A 17,724-nucleotide genomic window follows, 5' to 3' on the forward strand; every position below is an offset into this window, starting at 1 on the left:
AGAGTGGCAGTAGGAGACCGGAGACCAGACCAGAATGATGGCCGAGTGGAGGAAGAAAGACAATCCCCAGAGTGCTGACTGGAATGAGGAAATTTTCCCTTCACTTTACAGGCAACATCCTTGCTCGCAAGACTTCACTAAGGCCTCATTCTTGCCCTGCTCGAAGCTATACAGCTGGATGGGAAGTATATGATGCCTGGATGTGGTATGGGATAAATGGAGAGAGATTTCTTTTTCCTTCCTCCCCCAAGGAAGGAGATACTGGAAAGACAATGAATAGGGAGGGAGTTGGGGAGGTAAGTATAAAAATCTATACATAAAAGGGGTAAAACACCATTTCCTCCCTTTTTAATTTGGTTATGTTCAAATTGGACAAATTTGACCAGTCCCAACCGTTGAAGCACTGTGCGTTTCAGAACAGTTCCAGCCAATTGGAAGGTGGCTCATGATTACGATAGCCTTAAAAAGCAACCAATTGGAAGCCCTGGAAATGGCCTTATTGGTTGGGCTTTAAGATCTTGAGGTATTGGCTTTTTGCTTTAAAAAAAAAAAAAAACAGACAGACAGTGTCGACCTTTCACTTCCATGTTTTCTTGAAAGACGAAGAGGAAGAAAAGCCAGTATGCAAAATACTCTTCAGAGACACCTCTTAAAAAAATAAAAGCTTGATTGGAAAATATGTTTGAATCTCTAATGGTGCAGAGCGAGTGACCAGACAGCAAGATGGCTGGTTGGCTGGTGTTGAGAAATGAAGATGACGGAGGGCTTATTTTCTGAAAGCGATGACGAGAACACCACAAGGTTAGACAGACTCCACGTAGTTGGCTGGGTAAAGGCCGAGCTGCCCATTGTCTAGACGCCCTTTGCACCATCCTTGTTCATCTTCTTCACCTAGTTTGGTTAATTCATCGCCTGAGGCAAAAAAGCAGAAATAACGAATTCACTGCCAAGCTATCTTTGGCCCTTTTCGTCTAGATGTCTATACCATGGGTGGTCAGAGAGGACCAAAGTTTGAATTTCAAGTAGGGTCCTCTACCACTTGATATGAAGGTGTAATTTCATTGGCTGACAGCAGTAGAAACTCCTGGAAGGGAACATGTACCACGGACTGCAAAATGGAGTTTGTGGATATGCGTGTTTATGGCCTAACTTTTGTTCTTGACCACTGTAGTAAGCTCACAACTTTCCCACAGTGATTCCCATTGTAGGACGTGTTCCAGGGTCAGCCTCAGGCCCCGTGGAAGGGGTTTTAGTTGCAGTAAAAGTGGTCACCCCTTGGTCGTGTTATTGTAAGCATGAGAAGTGCAAACAACTTCCCCTGCACCCCATAAACAGTCAGGGGTTGTAGAAATTAGACATGGTGCCATGGAGTTCACTCAAATGTTCAAAATCTCCTCAAAAGCTCTCCCTTTACCCCAGCCTCTTAAAAGTACCAGCTCCTCCCATCACAGCCCCACTGCTCCAACCTCAGCTGGGTCAGGCGACTCATGCCAATGGCCTTTCCTGCCCTGTGCCAAACCTGCTTTGAAGCTCAGCTCATCCTGCTCCTGCCCGTCATAATCATAGAGCGCCCGCACACGCATCCCCTTCCCTGCTGTCTCCTCGTCAAAGGGATTGGCGCCACCGTTGGCCTCACTGGCGCTGAAGGAATTGCCACCCTCGTCGTCCGACCACTCAGCTGTGTATGGCTGGCTGCGCTCGTAGCTGCTCACGCTGGGAACACAAAGGGGGTAGAAAGTGCCTTGAAGAGGGGGACATATGCAGGGGCAGGTGCATGTGGGTCCCAGCCCAAGGGGTGCCTGAGGAAGGGACGCTGTCACGGCCTTTCCCAGACAGAGAATGGGGATCTCAGCAGCTGGATTTTAGCTGATAATGGGCTGAGCTGCACTGGCCAGGAAGTTACCGTCCCAAAGCCCTCTGCTGTATGACAGCGTATCCCCCTGGAACCTCCTGCCCTGAGACACGACTGCCAGGAACTGCCCCCCAGTGAAGCGAGATTTCACGAAAAGGTTCTAAACAGAGAGCAACAGGCGTATGTTGCTGCCAATCCCCTGCGAGCTCCACCGTGCCTCTGCAACCCTCCCAGCCCTCCTCGTGGACCAGAGTCAGAGGCTCCTCGCTGTGGGGCACTGTCACCTGCCGCGGTCCCCGGCCAGTGCTGCTGACTCGCCCACTCCAGTGGCATTGGTCAGGGTCACACCTTCATTCTTCTTCACCTTCTCTCGCCTCGTTATCGTGTGCGTGAGGTCCAGGTTCCACTCCTGGAGAGACAAAGCAACATGCCCCTGGGCTCTCTTCATGGCGCTCCCTTCCACCACACCCTCATGTCTTCTCCCCGCACCCAGTGCTGTCCCCCCTCCCACTTTCCGGCAGCCACCCCTGGAATGGGTGGGAGGGCTCCCCCCTCACCTCAAACTGGGGCCAGTTCATAGGCATGCCCGGGCCATTGGTGCTGCGGAACCACCGAAGGTCCTCCTGCGCGTCCGCCATGCGGATGGTTTGCTCCAGCTCGCGGTAGATGTGGGTGTAGCTGAGGGAGGAGGTTACAAGCAAAAGTGGAAGTGAGGAGTTCCAGAGGCCCTCTGCTCATGGAGGAGCGAAGCTCCTTCAAGACTTGCTGGGGAAGGACTGCGGGCGCTTACTGGCAGTGATGGGGGCAGTTATGGATCAGAACTACTCTCCTGAGAGAACTCAGAACCCACATTCCTCCTGTTGGCCACAGGAGGGAGCCAGGCCCCTGTACCAATCCCCCTGGTGTGGCCATTGAGCTGGCCGTACCATGGGATGCTCTATTGCTGCTGTGGTCCCTGGCTCTGGCTGGAGTCACTGTTCCAGCCCTATGTCCTCCATCTGCCGTTAGCGTGACGGATCTGACTGGCATTTGGGAGCCTCTGCTGGGTGTCTGAAAACATCCAGCCTCTTCTGGGTCCTGGCTCGTGGCTCAGGGAGCAGCCTGGCCCCTCACAGCATCAGAGACCCCTGTGACTCCTATGCGCTGCTGGTCTCCTCCCTGCCCGGCACTCCCCCGGCCTGTTACCTGCTGCTCTCGGCCAGGTTCAAGTGCCGCTTGATGTCCAACAGCATCTCCTTCAGGAAGATGAGCCTCTTCTCCTCGAACTGCTGGCATTGCTCGAACACCTGCTCCATGCTCTCCATGTACTGCGGAGTGCACTTGTTCAGCTCCTCCAGCACCTTCTCGTACTTCTCTTGGGTCTGCGGGCGCAACCCGGGGCTGAGGTTAAAGCCGAGAGTCCCAGAGCTCCTCGTCTGGACCCTGACAGGGTCTTTGCCCCCCCACATCCTGTGGCACCTTCACCCCCTTGAGCGCAGGGAGCCTGGACCTTCAGTGGGGACAAACTAGGAAGCCCTGAAGTGCGCAGATAAGTACCACCTTGGGACCTGACTCCTCTGGAGTGACACTGATTGACACTGGCGTGGCCTGACTTCCCTGCAATGACCTTGATTTACACTGGGGGAAGGCCTGACGCCACCAGGGTGATGCTGATCTACGCTGGGGGGCTGACACCACTGCAATGACCCTGCTTTACACGAGGTAGGAGGCCAGATGCCACCGGAGTGAGGATTATTTACGCCAGCAGGGGAGCTGCCTTCTCTACCCTAACATGTACCTGCAGCCCCACCCCCTGACCGGTTGCACCCAGACTACTCTTGTGTGGGGCTGGCTCAGGGGCTGAGCTCCTTGGTGGAAAGGGAGATGGGAAACACGGAGATCTCACCACAGCCCCGCTTTCCCAGACAAAAGCGGCTGGTAGCTGTGGGTAAGGCTGTTTCCTGCAGGGGAGACAGTGGGGTTCCAGGCAGGTCCCCCCATCTCCCCAGACTCTAAGAGCCAGTGCGGTGTGTCCTGGCTGCCCTGGAGATGGGACCCATAGATTCACAGAGCCCTGTTGGTAGGGCCAGCGTCCTACACACGCATCGGACCGTAGGAAGCTCGGCATGTGTCTGGCTACCCTCCCCCTGCCCGCCAGGGCTGCAGCTCATACCTTTTGCACGTCTTGCTTGCACTTTTCCACCTTGTCCTGGAGCTTCTTCTGCTGGTCTGCAGTGATTGACTGCTCTGCTTTGCTGTTGGCTTCCCGGGTCACGGCCAGCTTCTCCTCTTTGCACGCCAGGTGATATGCTTTCTTGGTGGCCTCCACCTGGCATGGGCATGAGGGAGGGAAGGAACCCAGGGCAGATGTTTGCAGATGTTCTACCTGTAACCTTTATCCCTTCCCCTAAACATCTCTGTGCTGCAGCGGAGCTTCCATCCTGCCTTTGGGAAGGGTCTCCCGTCCCTGCGAATGGAGACTTGGGCAGGATTTTGTCTCGTTCCGCTTTTGCCCAATGGTGTGTTTGGAACAGAGCTCCTATGGGGTGGGTGGCAGGTATCCGGTGCATTGCTGTAGCTCTGAGCCCTGGGCCAGAAGCCCTTGGTGCTAGGCCCTGTACAAACGCTGGCCAACAATATGTTCCCACATCCTGTTTCTGCCTCCTACATTTGGCCACGTTCAGCCCTTCTCTTTTGTGGTGCCCGAGAGATGTGGAAGGGGGAGCTTCACAGGCAAGATGGGCCTCTGTCCACTGCCCCTAGAGCAAGAACTGAGGCTCCAGTGACAGCTTGCAGAGTAGGAGGGACAGTGTGTCCAAACAACCACAACACCAGGGCTGGTTCCTGGTGCCCCACTGCTGTTGGGGTCCTTTGGACACACTGTCCCTCCTGCTCTGCAAGCTGTCACTGGAGCTTCTGTGATGGACCTCTGACTGCTCCCAACGTACAAACAGTACCTCTGGCCAAACAGTGGCGCTTTATCCCTCCTCCTGGCCCATGACCTAGTGCTGGTGTGAGAACCATGGATACCTGCTCCCCCTCCAGCCACCCTGTGAGTGCCACAGATGTGCTCTTTCCTCTGTGGACTTGTCCCGTTCTCTGTGGCTCACCCTCTATGAGGAGGGTCTCTGCCCCTTGTGCCACCATTACCTCCTTCATTTTCTTGGCCCAGGGCTTCTGTGCTTTCCGGAAGCCGTCATCTGCCTCCTTGGCCTCCTTGAAGCCTCCCATGATCTGCTTGTGGTAGGCGTCCTTCTGCCAGTTCTTCACCTTCTCGAAGTCCTCGTTCAGCAGGCTGTTCTTCACGTCCTGGTGCAGCTCGCTCACCTTCTCCGCCTCTGTCATCATGGCTCCCCACGCCCTCTCCAAGCTGCCGTACTGGGGCCCTGCAGGACGCAGGTGAAGTAAGCTGTTATAGCGACACCTGGCCTTTTTCTTAGTGACTCGGGGTGGAGTGTCCCACAATGTGCCCATTTCAGAGCTGGGAAACTGAGGCACGCCATGGGCCAGGGCTGGGGAGGGGATGCAGGTGATGTGCTTAAGGAAGTGCAGACTGTCAGGGGCCCAGTCGTTTTCCTGTAGCCAGCCGTAGCCCTTAGGCGACTCCACTTTCCCTTGAAGGGTGAAATGCCTCTGTCTGGCTTATTTCTGAGGGCTGTGTGGGAGGAGGTTGTGGTTAAAACCAAACAAGTCACCACATTGAATCTGGTGAACTGGATGCTCCTTGGAGGCTATGCAGGAAACCCCCAGCTGTTACTCAGTGGCATTTCACAGCAGCGGGACGGGGCCCAGAACTGAGACTCCTCAGCTTCAGAAACAAAGTCCTCTGCCTCATGAGCTAGAGGAGAATCTCCCTTAGCTAGGTAGGGCGGAGGCCCTGCCATTGAGCAGTTCTTTTCTCCCCCTGCCCGAAGAGGGGCAGGGCAGGCATACACCCCAACCCCGTCTTTCTAGTTAGAGGACATGCAAATATAAATGTAGTGAATTCCCAGGGGAAAATGCACAAGCCCTATCCGCAGGGACCCATTCTAGGGCTTTTCCCTGGAGGGATGAAAGCTGCACAACCTACACAGTGTGCAAGGCAGGGCCCAGAGGCAGGGCTACCCTACCTTTCTCAATGAGCTGCCTCCACCTCTTGGCCCAGTCGGTCAGCTGCTGGGCGTAGGCCTTCTCGATTTTGGCCCGCTCGTGGATGCAGTTCATCAGGTCATTGCAGAGCCGGTGCCCGTCGTCAATCCGTTTCACCGTTCGCTTGTAGTTCCCCACCTGCCGGAGAGACAGACAGCTGGCTGGGGGACGGGAGCTGGCTCAGGACCAGCCAGCCCCGCTCTGGGGACGGCAGGGGACTGTTGGACCAGGGGAGGGGAGAGGGCTGCGGGTGAAACCAGCCATTTCTGGAGTGATGGGGTGGGGCAGGGCAGAGCAGGTTGTCAAGTAAAAACTGGTGTGTGCAAGGGGCTGCGAGGCTGAGTCTGTTTTTTGGAATTCGTGCGCCCCGCCCCCCCCGCTGCATGCTGCGGCTGCCTGGGATTAGGACAAACCCAGTTGCTTTCTTCTCATGCGTGGCATGCGAGAGGACGGGAAGGCAGCTCTCCAGAGAGGAGAGACCCATGTGCCGCAGGGCTGCCTTTCTGACGGTAATGCATTTCCTCCATAACTCATTCCCTGTGCAAGGTCAGGGAGGGCCTCTGGTGCGGGCCAGGCCCTGAGCTGAATGCTGAAGGGTTCAGCTAGGAACATACAGTGCTTCAGCTGACGGGGCTGTGACAGCACAGCACCTGCACCTGCACCCACAACACGGCAGCTGCTGAACGCTCAGCAGTGGCTCACGCTGCAGGCGGGCAGATGCCGAACACCCCCGGCGGTCGTCCCGGCTCTGAGGCTCAGGGGAAGGTTCTTGCAGGGGAGGTGAGGGGCTGCTCGAGGAGGCTGTTGGCACCCTCTAGAGGCAAGAGTTGGTTCAGCAAAGAGTGCAGAGCGACCCCTGTAGTAAGCAGAAAGTACTCTGGGTCTTTTGTCTACTTGCCACTTTCCAAGGCTGCAAAAGCCCTCAACTATTCCATCAGCAGAGCCCACCTGAGCCCCAGGGAAGGCAGTGGGTACAATCCTTTGCTCCCCCCTGCTGCCTCAGGGGATGCTGGGGGAACTCACCTCCCAGAAGCTGTCAGTTGTTTCCTCTGCCACAGACTCGTCATAGGAGCCCGACATGGTTCCCTGTCCCTTAGGGTTTAGTGCAAACGCTCAGCTGCTCTCTGGGAAGCACCAGACCTCATGCGCTGCTCAGAGGAAGGACAGAGGGTCAGAGGGGAGAAGGCATTGTTCCGAGCTCAGCTCTGTCCAGCTACTGACAGGCATGGCCAAACCCTTATTCGTAGGTGCAGCAGCTGAATGTTCCCTCTCTTAACCTCTTTGCGCTACACTGGCCCTGATCCTGTACCAAAGCACTCCAATCCCAAACTGCAAAATCTGTCCTGTGTCAATCCTGGCTCCTCCCACCTTTGCCAATGCCCCTCAAACCTGGTCAGTACGTCCACTGGTTTCCCTAACCTCTGTTTGTTCTCATTCAGGGCTTTTTCTACAATGGCCACATAACACATTTCCTCAAGTATCTTTGCTGAAAGTGAACAATCCCATAAGGGCTTCTTTGCTCGCATTAGCTGAACCCTGCTCCTTGTTTCCTGCAAAGAAGTTTGTCAGTTTGGGGTTTTACAATTCTCCTCATAAATTTTCCCATGGAAAAAAATTATTTCCTGTGAAAAATTTTCAGTTAAAAAAACCAGAAAACTGATCACCATTTTTTAAAACAAACCCGAGGCTGTAAAATATTTAATCTTGTGTAAAAAGGTTCAGTGTTTTCCTGAAAGTTGCTCATGAAACTGAACTGTTCCATGGGAAAAAGGTTTGATTAAAAAAACCATTTTCCAAAAAACACAAATTGAGATGGAAAGGCCCAGTTTCACTTTTCCGAACTACACCCGTACAGGAATCATTTTGCCTCCACAGTGAAATTATCATCATGCAATATTTACAGAAATCTCCAAAGACCCCCCTCATCTCATATATGGCATGTTTTCATCAGTGGCGCTCAAAGTATTTTACAACAGAAAGCAGTATCATTACTCCCATTCTACAGTTAGCGAAACTGAGGCACAGAACAGGAAAGTGAGGAATAGGAGAGTGAGCTGTGGGTGTTGTTGGAAAGGGGGAGCTGAGAAACAGAAAATTCTACTGCTGCTATTTCAACCTAATCCCTTCTGCGCTTCAGAAAAACGGCATCTCTGGAGGGTCACATGAGCCGAGCCAGCCACTTAACCCTCTACTGCTTGGCTAAAGGAGGGGAGAGCTGGCATCAGAACAAGGCAGTCAGGCAGCCCTGGCCAGGGAGCGGGTAGGTGAATACCCAGCTGGTACCCAGCAGCACACTCATCTGCACCAGGGGGCTTCCAAGGCAAGGGACAACTCCAGAGCAGCATTCCCTGTAGGCTGAGCGCTGGAGCAGCCACCCAGGAGTGATTCAGGTGCTGCCCAGCTGATTAGCAGAGCACCCATGAAGTGCACTTCTACATGTGCCTCGGTGCACATAGCAAAATTTATTCTGCTCATGGATGGAAAAAATTAGAGGGAACCCTGCTGGAGAGGATTCCAATCAGCCCATGATCAGCTCTCCTGCACCTGTTTACTACAGTGCCTCCGGCTGGGAGAAACTGGGAGTGGAGTAGCAGTACGCGCCCCCTGAAATAGTGTGGACAGAGTTTATGCAGCACAGATGAGAACATGCCTGTACAGTCTGTGACAGACGAGGTGCCTCCCATGGCCTTTGGGGCTCTCCCTGGCCAGAGATGCAGCTGGGAAGAAGGGTCCAGGATCTTTTGTGGCCCAGGCAAGCTATTTTTAGGAGACCTTTTCACTGAAAAACCTCATCAGCTGTAACTAAAGCACTGGAGCTGGGCTGACACCCATAGCCTGGTTCTGAGATACCTGCGGTTTGAAACCTGGACCTGGAGCCCAGTTTTCAAAAGGGCTAAAGCAAAGCCCCAGAGCTCGGCGCAGGAGGGACAGAGCTGGGCCCAGGTTTGAGTCAGCTGGTTTGTTTCACCCGGCTTGCGCTGAGCCTGAAGTCCTGGTGTTTGTGGACACACACAATTCCTACAACAAACCAGCAGTCTGGTAGCACCTTAAAGACTAACAAAATAATGTATTAGGCAATGAGCTCTCACGGGACACACCCACTTCTCCATGTCTTAGTTTGCTGACCTTCCCAATTAGCTGATGGATTATCTCCTCCAGGTGCCAGTAACCCCTTGCCTCCCGAAGCTGGCCCCAGGGACAGACAGCATGTGGCAACTAAGTTAATTATTCATAGTATCGGGATCTGACTGTCTGCAGCACTTCGGCCTGTGAAGCAGTCTGCAAAGGCTGGAAACTCCACCACAGGTAACAGGATATGCAGCAGACTTCATCAGATGAATGTCTCTGGCCCTTAGTTTGAGGCAGGCAACAGTTGAGCTTGGAAGCAGAATGGCTCAGTGGCAAGGGCCGGAGGGGAGTTACTCAAAATGCCAGAACAAGAAGTCGTCCTGTGGCACCTACTCCCATGTGTAGTGGGGAGTGTGATCTAGGGGGGGAGAGCTGGGAACTTGCTCTAATTTTATCCCAGCTCACTGGCTGACCTTGGGCAAATTGCTTCTCTGGGCTGTACTTTTGTTTTCCCTGCTTGTCAGATAAAGGGCTAAAGGGATCTGGGTTCTCTAACTGCAGCGCTTTGAGAGCGATGGATGGGAAAAGGCTGCGGGCCGGGCTATCGTATGTGTGCCCATTCAGTCCTTTAGCCACAGGGACAAAACGCTGTAAGAACCTTAAATCTGGATTTCGGACCAATGTGTAAATCCAAAACCAAATCTGCACCTCCCCCGGACCCCGCAGCAACTCCTGGCTCCTTGAATTCTCTTCCCAACTCTGCTCACATCCACCTGCTCATTTGGGGAACACAGGGACCTCGTCATTTGACCTGCAGTCCAGCAAACTCAGATTCTGGCGAACTGAAGCTTTAAGTTTTCCAGCTGGGAGCCCTTTCCTTGGCCCCTTGCAATTAAATGAGTGGGGCGCCACTCTGAATAGAGAAAGGGGTCCCTGGGTGTTATGGAGTGTGGCGGGGGGGGGTCCCCAGGGCTTGCACTCCATCCACAGACAGAGGGGACTTGCACTCAGCAGGGAGAAGAGAAGGTTCATAAGCAACAGGGATCCAGCATAGTACAGACTGGTCAGCACAGAAACCAGAAGCAGGCAGCACAATCTCTCTTGGTGAGAGGGGGGCCTGTCCCTGCCCCTTTCTTCTCGCTCTCCAGCCAGACCAGACTGCCCCTGCTCAATAGCCCAGTTCCAGTTCAAACCAGCCAGGCTCCTCTTCCCTCCTTTGTCCTGTTTCTCAGGTAAGAAAGGTGGCACCTCCTTGCCTGGGTTACAAAGAGTAGGGAGATCCATTGTCTTGGTGTGAGAAGGCACCACATTGAAACTCCCATCACCACTATGCACTGATGCTACGCCTGGGGAAACTGAGGCACCAACCTCAGGTTGCTACAGGTCAGTAGGAAACATGCAAGCTAACCATGGGAATAAAATCTTCACACACCTACTTTGTCACACTGGGGAACCCATGAGCCACACTGTTGAGGGCTTTATGAATATACATGGACCACTGGAAGAGACTGGACACTGTGGCTCCCAGAGCTTTGCTGCACAGGCTGCTAGCGGAGGCCTGAGTCCTTGCAAGGTGAAGCCCCACATGTGCACTATAGTAGTCCAGCCCAGCAGCGAGTAGGGTGTGCGGCATCCCGGCAGCTGGGAGGGGAGGCAGCCAGCAGAGAGGCCAGGAAGGGCTCCCTCTGTACCAGGGCAGAACGATTCAGTGCTATGGCCTGGTGACAGACAAGGCAGCTTGGGAACAGGAGCGGAGGGGGGTTTCCACTGGACAGTACAGCCATGGGGCACGGCTATCCACTGCTCTCTGTGCTGAAAGGGTTACTGGAGTGCCTAAGCTCATCCTTAAGAGGCTGAGTTCCAGGGCTCACTGCAGTGGAACTAACAGAGCCTAGAAGGGATTTAGTGATATAACCAAGGAACCACCAATCCTGCCCTGTGTTTTAGGCTGGCTATAAATAAATGCATGACTCTGCCCCTCACATGCTGTCCAAGGGCTACTGTATGCGTGAGCAGATACAGTGTAACACAAAGCACACCACAGTGGCCTCTCACCCGCACGCGCACACACACACACAGCAACACGCCCTCACACACACAAAACGCACAGTTATGTACAGCAATAAACAGCAGCTCACAGCACACACACACACACGACACGTAACTCAGAGTCACCTGCACACAGAGCAACATCTGCCTAACACCAGGGCATCACACTCACAGTAACACAAAGAGCTGTGCCAATACACACACAAAACCAAATCTTGTGCCACCACCATGTACAAACATGAGGGCACACACACACAAACACAGGATGCTGCCATTCTCAAATATACATGAAAACACACATTGAACCCACAAGTACATGCACTCAGGCTAACACTTTTGTCTACACACACACACATAGACTCCCTGAGAGCTTTCTTGCTCTCCATTGCTGTCAGCTGTTTTGCTGAAGGTCTGTATAGGCGTGCACACACACACTTAATGATGTATAAGACTGTCTGTTTTGTGCCGGTGCTGCACACACTCGCAATTTGTTGTGGGGTAGACACACACGCATTGCTGCTGCATATTTTGTTGCCATTTATGGTCAATTTTGTTGCGGGGTTATGCAAAAGTATGTACGCACACATTCCCTGGTGGCTGCTGTGCATGTTGCCAGCTTTTGTTTTTTTGTGCTAAACCTCCTCCTTCCACTTACACCTACTCCCTTATCCCCCACCCAGCCAGCGCTCCCTGCCCCACACAGAACACTCATGCCCTTATCAAGTTCCCCCACATCCTAAGAGGTCAGCAAAGCAACCAGATGAGTAGCTGAAGGGGAAAACAGCGGGGCGCTATCAAGCCAATTTTATGCTTATTTCACTGGGAAGGAAAAACATCAAGGGGAGGAAAAGAAACAGCTTTCGGGACACCTCTGCCTGGGAATCAAGTTTCTCTCCACCAGCAGCAGAGAACTGGCTGGAGGAGCCGCTGTGTCCAAGGGGTAAATGTGAGAACACTGAGATCCTTGTGAAATTCTCCTTTTAGCACACTGTGGTGGTTAGCAGGGCCAGTGCGGGAAGAGTGGTCCCAGTGGCTGAGACCCAGGCACATTGTAGCCCAGTGCTAGAGGGGGAGCGACGTATCAAGGCAAACCTATGGCAGGAGCAGATCTCCATGGCACTGTCACATGATGCAATCATGCCAGCTGGTGGCTAATGAAAGCAGCACAGCCACAGGTGCCTGTAAGTGAATGGAGCAGCTCATTGGCCTGTGTCCTGCCCCAGAGAGCAGAAAGCAAAGTGGAATCTGGAAAATCAGCTCTCTGCTCCATGGGAGCTCTGGAAAAGCCAAAGCTAGAGAGAGTGAGCAGCATGTAGACCCCCGCGGGGACTTGAAGGTTAGGGAGAAGATACCAGTTCCTATGTAACTGCCAGGCAGTTGGTCTGGGGCAGGTAACCTTTCAGGGAACAAACCATCCCCTGCAGAAGACCTGAGATCAGGGAAAATGACGTGACCGGGCTGTTGGACTTGGGTAAGTAGTTTTTCTTTTGAATAACTGAAGCCAAAGCCCTGAAGGAAAGGGCCTAGGATCCCATGGTTGCTGTGGCTTCGCTGGGCAAAGGCCACCATGGTAACACCCTGGCTTAGCATGCAGCTGTGTCTGTTTCCCTGCACTTGTGTTTAGGGCTTCCTATCAGTCAGTGGAGTGAAATGCATGCAAGAGATATGCAATTCTCTGCTCTCCACACATATCCCTACTGAGCCCCCTTTTACAAGAGACGCTGCTCAAAAATATAAGAGTGGGTTAACGCTGGTGTACTGGCCAGCCTGCCATGCGGGAAGGAACTTAGGATGGAACAATCAGCTTCATACATACATACAGAATGGGAAGTGACTGTCTAGAAAGGAGCTCTGTGGAAAGGGTTTTAGGGGTCATAATGGCCCCCAAGCAAGATATGAGTCAACAGTGTGATGCTGTTGCAAAAAAAGCAAACAAGACTCTGGGAGGCATTAACAAGACTGTTGTGAGCCAGACACAAGAAGTCATTCTTCTGCTGTGCTAATCAGGCCTCAATTGGAGTATTGTATCCAGTTCTGGGCACCGCATGTCAAGAAAGACATTGAGAGAAATTGGAGAAGGTCCAGAGAAGAGCAACAAGAATGATTCAAGGTCTAGAGAACATGAGTGTTGAGGGAAGACTGAAAGAACTGGGCTTGTTTAGCTTAGAAAAGAGAAGACTGAGAGGGGATGTGATAGTGATTTTCAAGTACCTCAAAGAGGGTTACAAGAAGGGGGGAGAAAAATTGTTTTCCTTGGCCTCTGAGGAAAGAACAAGACGCAATGGGCTTAAACTGCAGCAAGGGAGGCTTATGTTAGATAGCAGGAAAAAATTCCTATATGTCAGGGTGGTTAACCACTGGAATAAATGACCTGGGAGGTTGTGGACTCTCCATCACTGGAGATAGTTAAGGACAGATATATATGAGGGTGGTCTAGACAGTGCCTGGTCCTGCTGTGAGGGCAGGGGGCTGGACTCGATGACCTCTCAAGGTCCCTTACACTTCTAGTGTTCTATGATTCTATGGACAAGCATCTATGGTCCCCTGCAGATGGTATTCTTTTATGATTAATTATTGTCTGCATGACCATAACACTCACAATGTGCCAGGTGCTGTCTCTGTGTCCCTCCCTCCCGACTCCTCACATGCTGGTCTAAACACTCGTCTGCTGCTCCGTGTCATCTATAATTTTTTTCTACCCAAGGGAGGAATAAATGTTATGTGCACCAAGGCATGTGTGGATGTGCACCACCAGTAGAAACACACGCTCCCAGATGTGGGTGCTCTGCTAATCTGCTGGGTGGTATCTCAACTTCTCCTGGGGGTCCAACCAAGAACTCAGCTTACAGGGAACAGGAGTGTTGCTCTGGGCTTCTGTGCTCTTCCCCCACACCAAAAGTGACTACAATATACTGCACCTGCTGCACTTATTGTCCAAAGACTATCAATTAATTTTGTACCACTACAGTGTTTTAGAGGAAGAGGAAGATCAGGATCATATGCTCCAATTTTACACCTGGGGAAAACCGAGGCACAGAGCTGGGAAGTGACCTGTCACAGGGAAGCCCCAGGCCTTGCAGCACCTTTCAGTCCTGGCCCATGGCCATAGTTTGCAGAACAATCGGGTGACCTGTGAAGGCAGCAGCTGACCAGTAGCATGTAGACACCTGTTGCGCATAATGAGGATATTTGTTAAAAATATTTCCGTGGCAGGCGTGTTTTTCTTTTAATCCATGTTAATGTATTACCAAAGGTGTTGCTCTGCTTGGCTTTGCGTTGCCGTCATTTGAACGTGTTCTGTTATAAAAGACAGAGCGGGGTAGGACAGCTGCTCTCAGAGCACTGGCATCACAACTGTGACTTGCTGCCCTTGTGAGGTGGATGGAAAGAGGAGAACTTGAAATTACAGCAGGGTCCAGCAGCCCACGGCCTGTCTGGTGACTTTGCAGTGGGCTACCTTCTTTTTCCAGGAGGGGAGTGAAAATGGCAGCTATGGGGCAGGTGGGTGCCTTTGTAATGTCCCACGTGCGGGCTGGGACCTCTGGAGCTTAGTGCAGCAGCCTCTACAGCTGCGGTGAGCATTCTGCCCGAAGCAGAAGGGCTGAAATTTTGACTTTTTGACCTCTGTATAAGCCGAGTGCAGGTGATATTTTTTTAAAGTTGCTCATAGTCCTACTCAGCAACAGCTTCGTTAATAAATAAGGGAAGATGCAGAGCTCTACTGTTTAGGGGGTGGTTGGCAGCATTCGCTGGTCTTTTCTTAATCCACAGGTGGCCTGGCTGTGAGTAAGCTCCTGGCTGCATGGGGGAGGAGGAGAAGGGCTGAGCTCCTGCCTCGCGTGCAGATGAAAACCAGCTCATGTGCCACTCTTGGCAGCTGTGCGGGGGGTTGCTGACCCCTGCTCTACAGTGTGAGCTAAGAATCAGCTGGCTCTCGGAGGGGGCTGTAGAGGACACTCATTCTTTCTCTAAGTGGTCTAGGTGCCACTGCATGGGACAGTGAACCATACCCCTAGGTGTGTGAGTTACACCTTGCTGCACCCTCTGCTGTTTTGATCCTTGGTCTTTAGCCACGCTACTGCTACTGCATCACAAGCCTGGAGCAACCAATGTGCTTTTGCTCCTGCGGCCACTAACTGAAGAGAAGAGGGAGGGGCGATTTGAGAGCAGCCTTCAAGTTCCTGAAGTGGAGGTGGGGGGTGGCTCTAAAGAGGATGGAGAGAGGCTGTTCTCAGGATGGCGGAACAAAGAGCTAAAGTTACAGAGGGGGAGGTGTAGGTTGGATATTAGGAAAATACTATTTCACCAGGCAGGTGGTGAAGCACTGGAATGTGTTTCCTGGAGAGATGGTGGAATCTCCATCCCTAGAGGTTTATAAGTCCCGGACTGGCAAAGGTCTGGCTGGGATGATTGAGTTGGAGTTGGCCCTGCATTGGGCAGGGGGCTGGACTCGATACCTCCTGAGGTCCCTTCCAGCCCTAGGAGTCTGATTCTACACTCTGCTGCTGCTCCTTCCTGACCTTGAATGCCCAGTCCTGAGCCTTTGCATGCACACCTCCATCCTAAATTGCAGCACTCGTGGTCTGGCTCTGCAAGTGCACCTCAATCCCGACCTTCAGCAGCCCTCCTCCAGTCCGGGGCCTTTCCTTTGGCAGCTGCCAGTCCCACCTCCCTACAGCACACGGTGCACATTGCCAGAGCTGACTGCATTGGCTCATTGGCAGGTCCGCAGTCTCCATGTTAATCTGCAGCCTGCATTGGAACGGCTGCCAGTGGGGTACTTCCTTTTGCTGCCAGGTATCTGCAGTGCCTCAGAACCTGCAAGGACCAAAAGCCAATGTTGCTGACACTGCTTGCAAAGTGCCAGTGCTGTCATGGGAAGTCAGGAGTTTTTGACTTCCCTGGGAGGCCTGGCTTTGAGATGTGGCTTGGACCAGCCTCAGGACAGGTCCCTCCTTTAATCCCGGAGTAGTGCCATGTGAGCATGCCTCCTGCCATTGGCTTGTGGGAACCTGTTGTACGGGAGGCACATTCTTGGGCTCCCCACAGCTCTGCCACAGTCCTGACCTGCAGCCCTCTTGGCTATTCCAGCCCAGCTCACCCTCGCAAGGGGCAGCACGCAAGAAATGTCATGCTCACACCAAGCGCTAGCCACAGGAGCTGGAGATCAATGAAATGGTTAATTCCTTCTGGCGCCCCATACCAGGGTGCTGAGCCAGCAAACAGCAGGCAGGAGAAGGTGTCATTTTGGAGAGCCCCCGGGGGGTGGCTGTCTTAGCAGTTGATCTCTGCAAGGCAAAAGGCCCTGGGGGTCAGGCACAGAGGAGCCAGATGTAATAACTAGCTCCTGGCTGTGCCCCCCCCCTCTCATCTTGTGTTGTCCTGGGATTTTGCCTCTGAATTCCACTGCTGTTAACATGACTATCTAGTCCCCTGTATGCACACACACAAGCACATGAATATGCTATAAACCACCATTATTTTCCTTTGCAAGGCATTGCAATGCCGAGCTGTCATAAAATCAACTCGCTTCTCAACCTCTAGGCCTGACTCCTGGCTCTCCCTGATGCACAGTGATGGACCCTCCATTGTCACTGGAGGCAAGTCCAGCTGTAGATCTCGTCAGTCTCCAGCTTCTCCATCCCTCCTCCGCCTGGAGTCCTCGGCCCTTGCAAGGCAGAGCGGCTGGCTTGCTTGTGTGTTCAGGGGTGAATTGAATGGCTGTACCTTCTGCAGCTGCTGCTTCTCCTCTGCAGCCCAGGCCCTCTTGCCTTCTGCCCCTGCCAGCAGGCCCTGGGAAGCTGGGGCAGCCCAGACCTATCAGCTGGGGTGCTGTTGAGCTACAGGAGGAAGTCCTGAGCAATGCACCAGTTGCAAAGCTCTGCTTGTTGGACCTCAGTCAAGTGGGCTTGTGTGCCCCTCCTAAAACACTTGCACACTTGGCACCAATTGCACTCAAAGGGCCTGACCCTCCATCACCCTGTCCCACATGCTGTCATTTACACCAGTTCAAAGAGGTGATTGAGTGCTGCTGCTCTGATGTGGCCGTGCTCCCTTTGCACCACAGGGCACCAGAAGATCTGGGCCCGTCTCAGCAAAGAAGCCATGGGTAGACCTTGAGCTCCCGTCAGCCCAGGCTGATGTCTTCCCAGTACAGGGAAAGGACATTGCAGCTGAAGCTAATCTGGCTGCTGCCCAAGTGGTACTGGCTCTGCAGAGGCAGAGTGCCAGGCACAAGAGCTGTCAATGCAGCATCTTTCCCAAGCACCGGCTCATTACAGAAACCCCCAGGCAGCTGAGCAACAGGCTCCTGCTTCTGAGCTGCCACTAGCTTGGGGGCTGTTTATCTATTATATCCCATTTAACACTTGGAGGCCCATGCTGAGACCATGCCCATCGTGCTAGATGCTGCACAAACACTTAGGCAGACAGCTCCTGCTCCTATGGGTTTACCACCTAGATAGACAAAGCAGCGTACGTAACTCCCGTTGGACAGGCAGGGGACTCAGGGCCAGAGAAACTAAGGGCCAGAGTTTTGATGACACTCAGGCACCTCAGGTGCAGCGCAGAGCCTAGGGGGAATTTCAAAAGCACCTTAAAATCGCTGGGAGTTCGATGCCTAACCTCCAGAGGTAGAGCCCTGCCAA

The 17,724-nt window shown here is 53.1% G+C and overlaps 1 protein-coding gene across 1 annotated transcript; it reads right to left on the reverse strand.

Annotated features, from left to right (window-relative positions):
* Positions 1-723: 723 nt before the first annotated feature.
* Positions 724-7,053, reverse strand: PACSIN1 (protein kinase C and casein kinase substrate in neurons 1). The gene is made up of 9 exons (XM_074977471.1): positions 6,983-7,053; positions 5,941-6,097; positions 4,982-5,217; positions 4,005-4,160; positions 3,038-3,213; positions 2,410-2,530; positions 2,137-2,261; positions 1,520-1,713; positions 724-912 (listed from the first exon to the last, which is right to left on the reverse strand). Exons 1-9 carry the CDS (start codon positions 7,037-7,039, stop codon positions 803-805), a joined length of 1,332 nt encoding a protein of 443 aa, XP_074833572.1. The 5' UTR covers positions 7,040-7,053; the 3' UTR covers positions 724-802.
* Between the last annotated feature and the right edge of the window lie 10,671 nt (positions 7,054-17,724).

The sequence above is a fragment of the Carettochelys insculpta genome, chromosome 26, assembly GCF_033958435.1.
Source record: "Carettochelys insculpta isolate YL-2023 chromosome 26, ASM3395843v1, whole genome shotgun sequence".
NCBI lineage: Eukaryota > Metazoa > Chordata > Testudines > Carettochelyidae > Carettochelys > Carettochelys insculpta.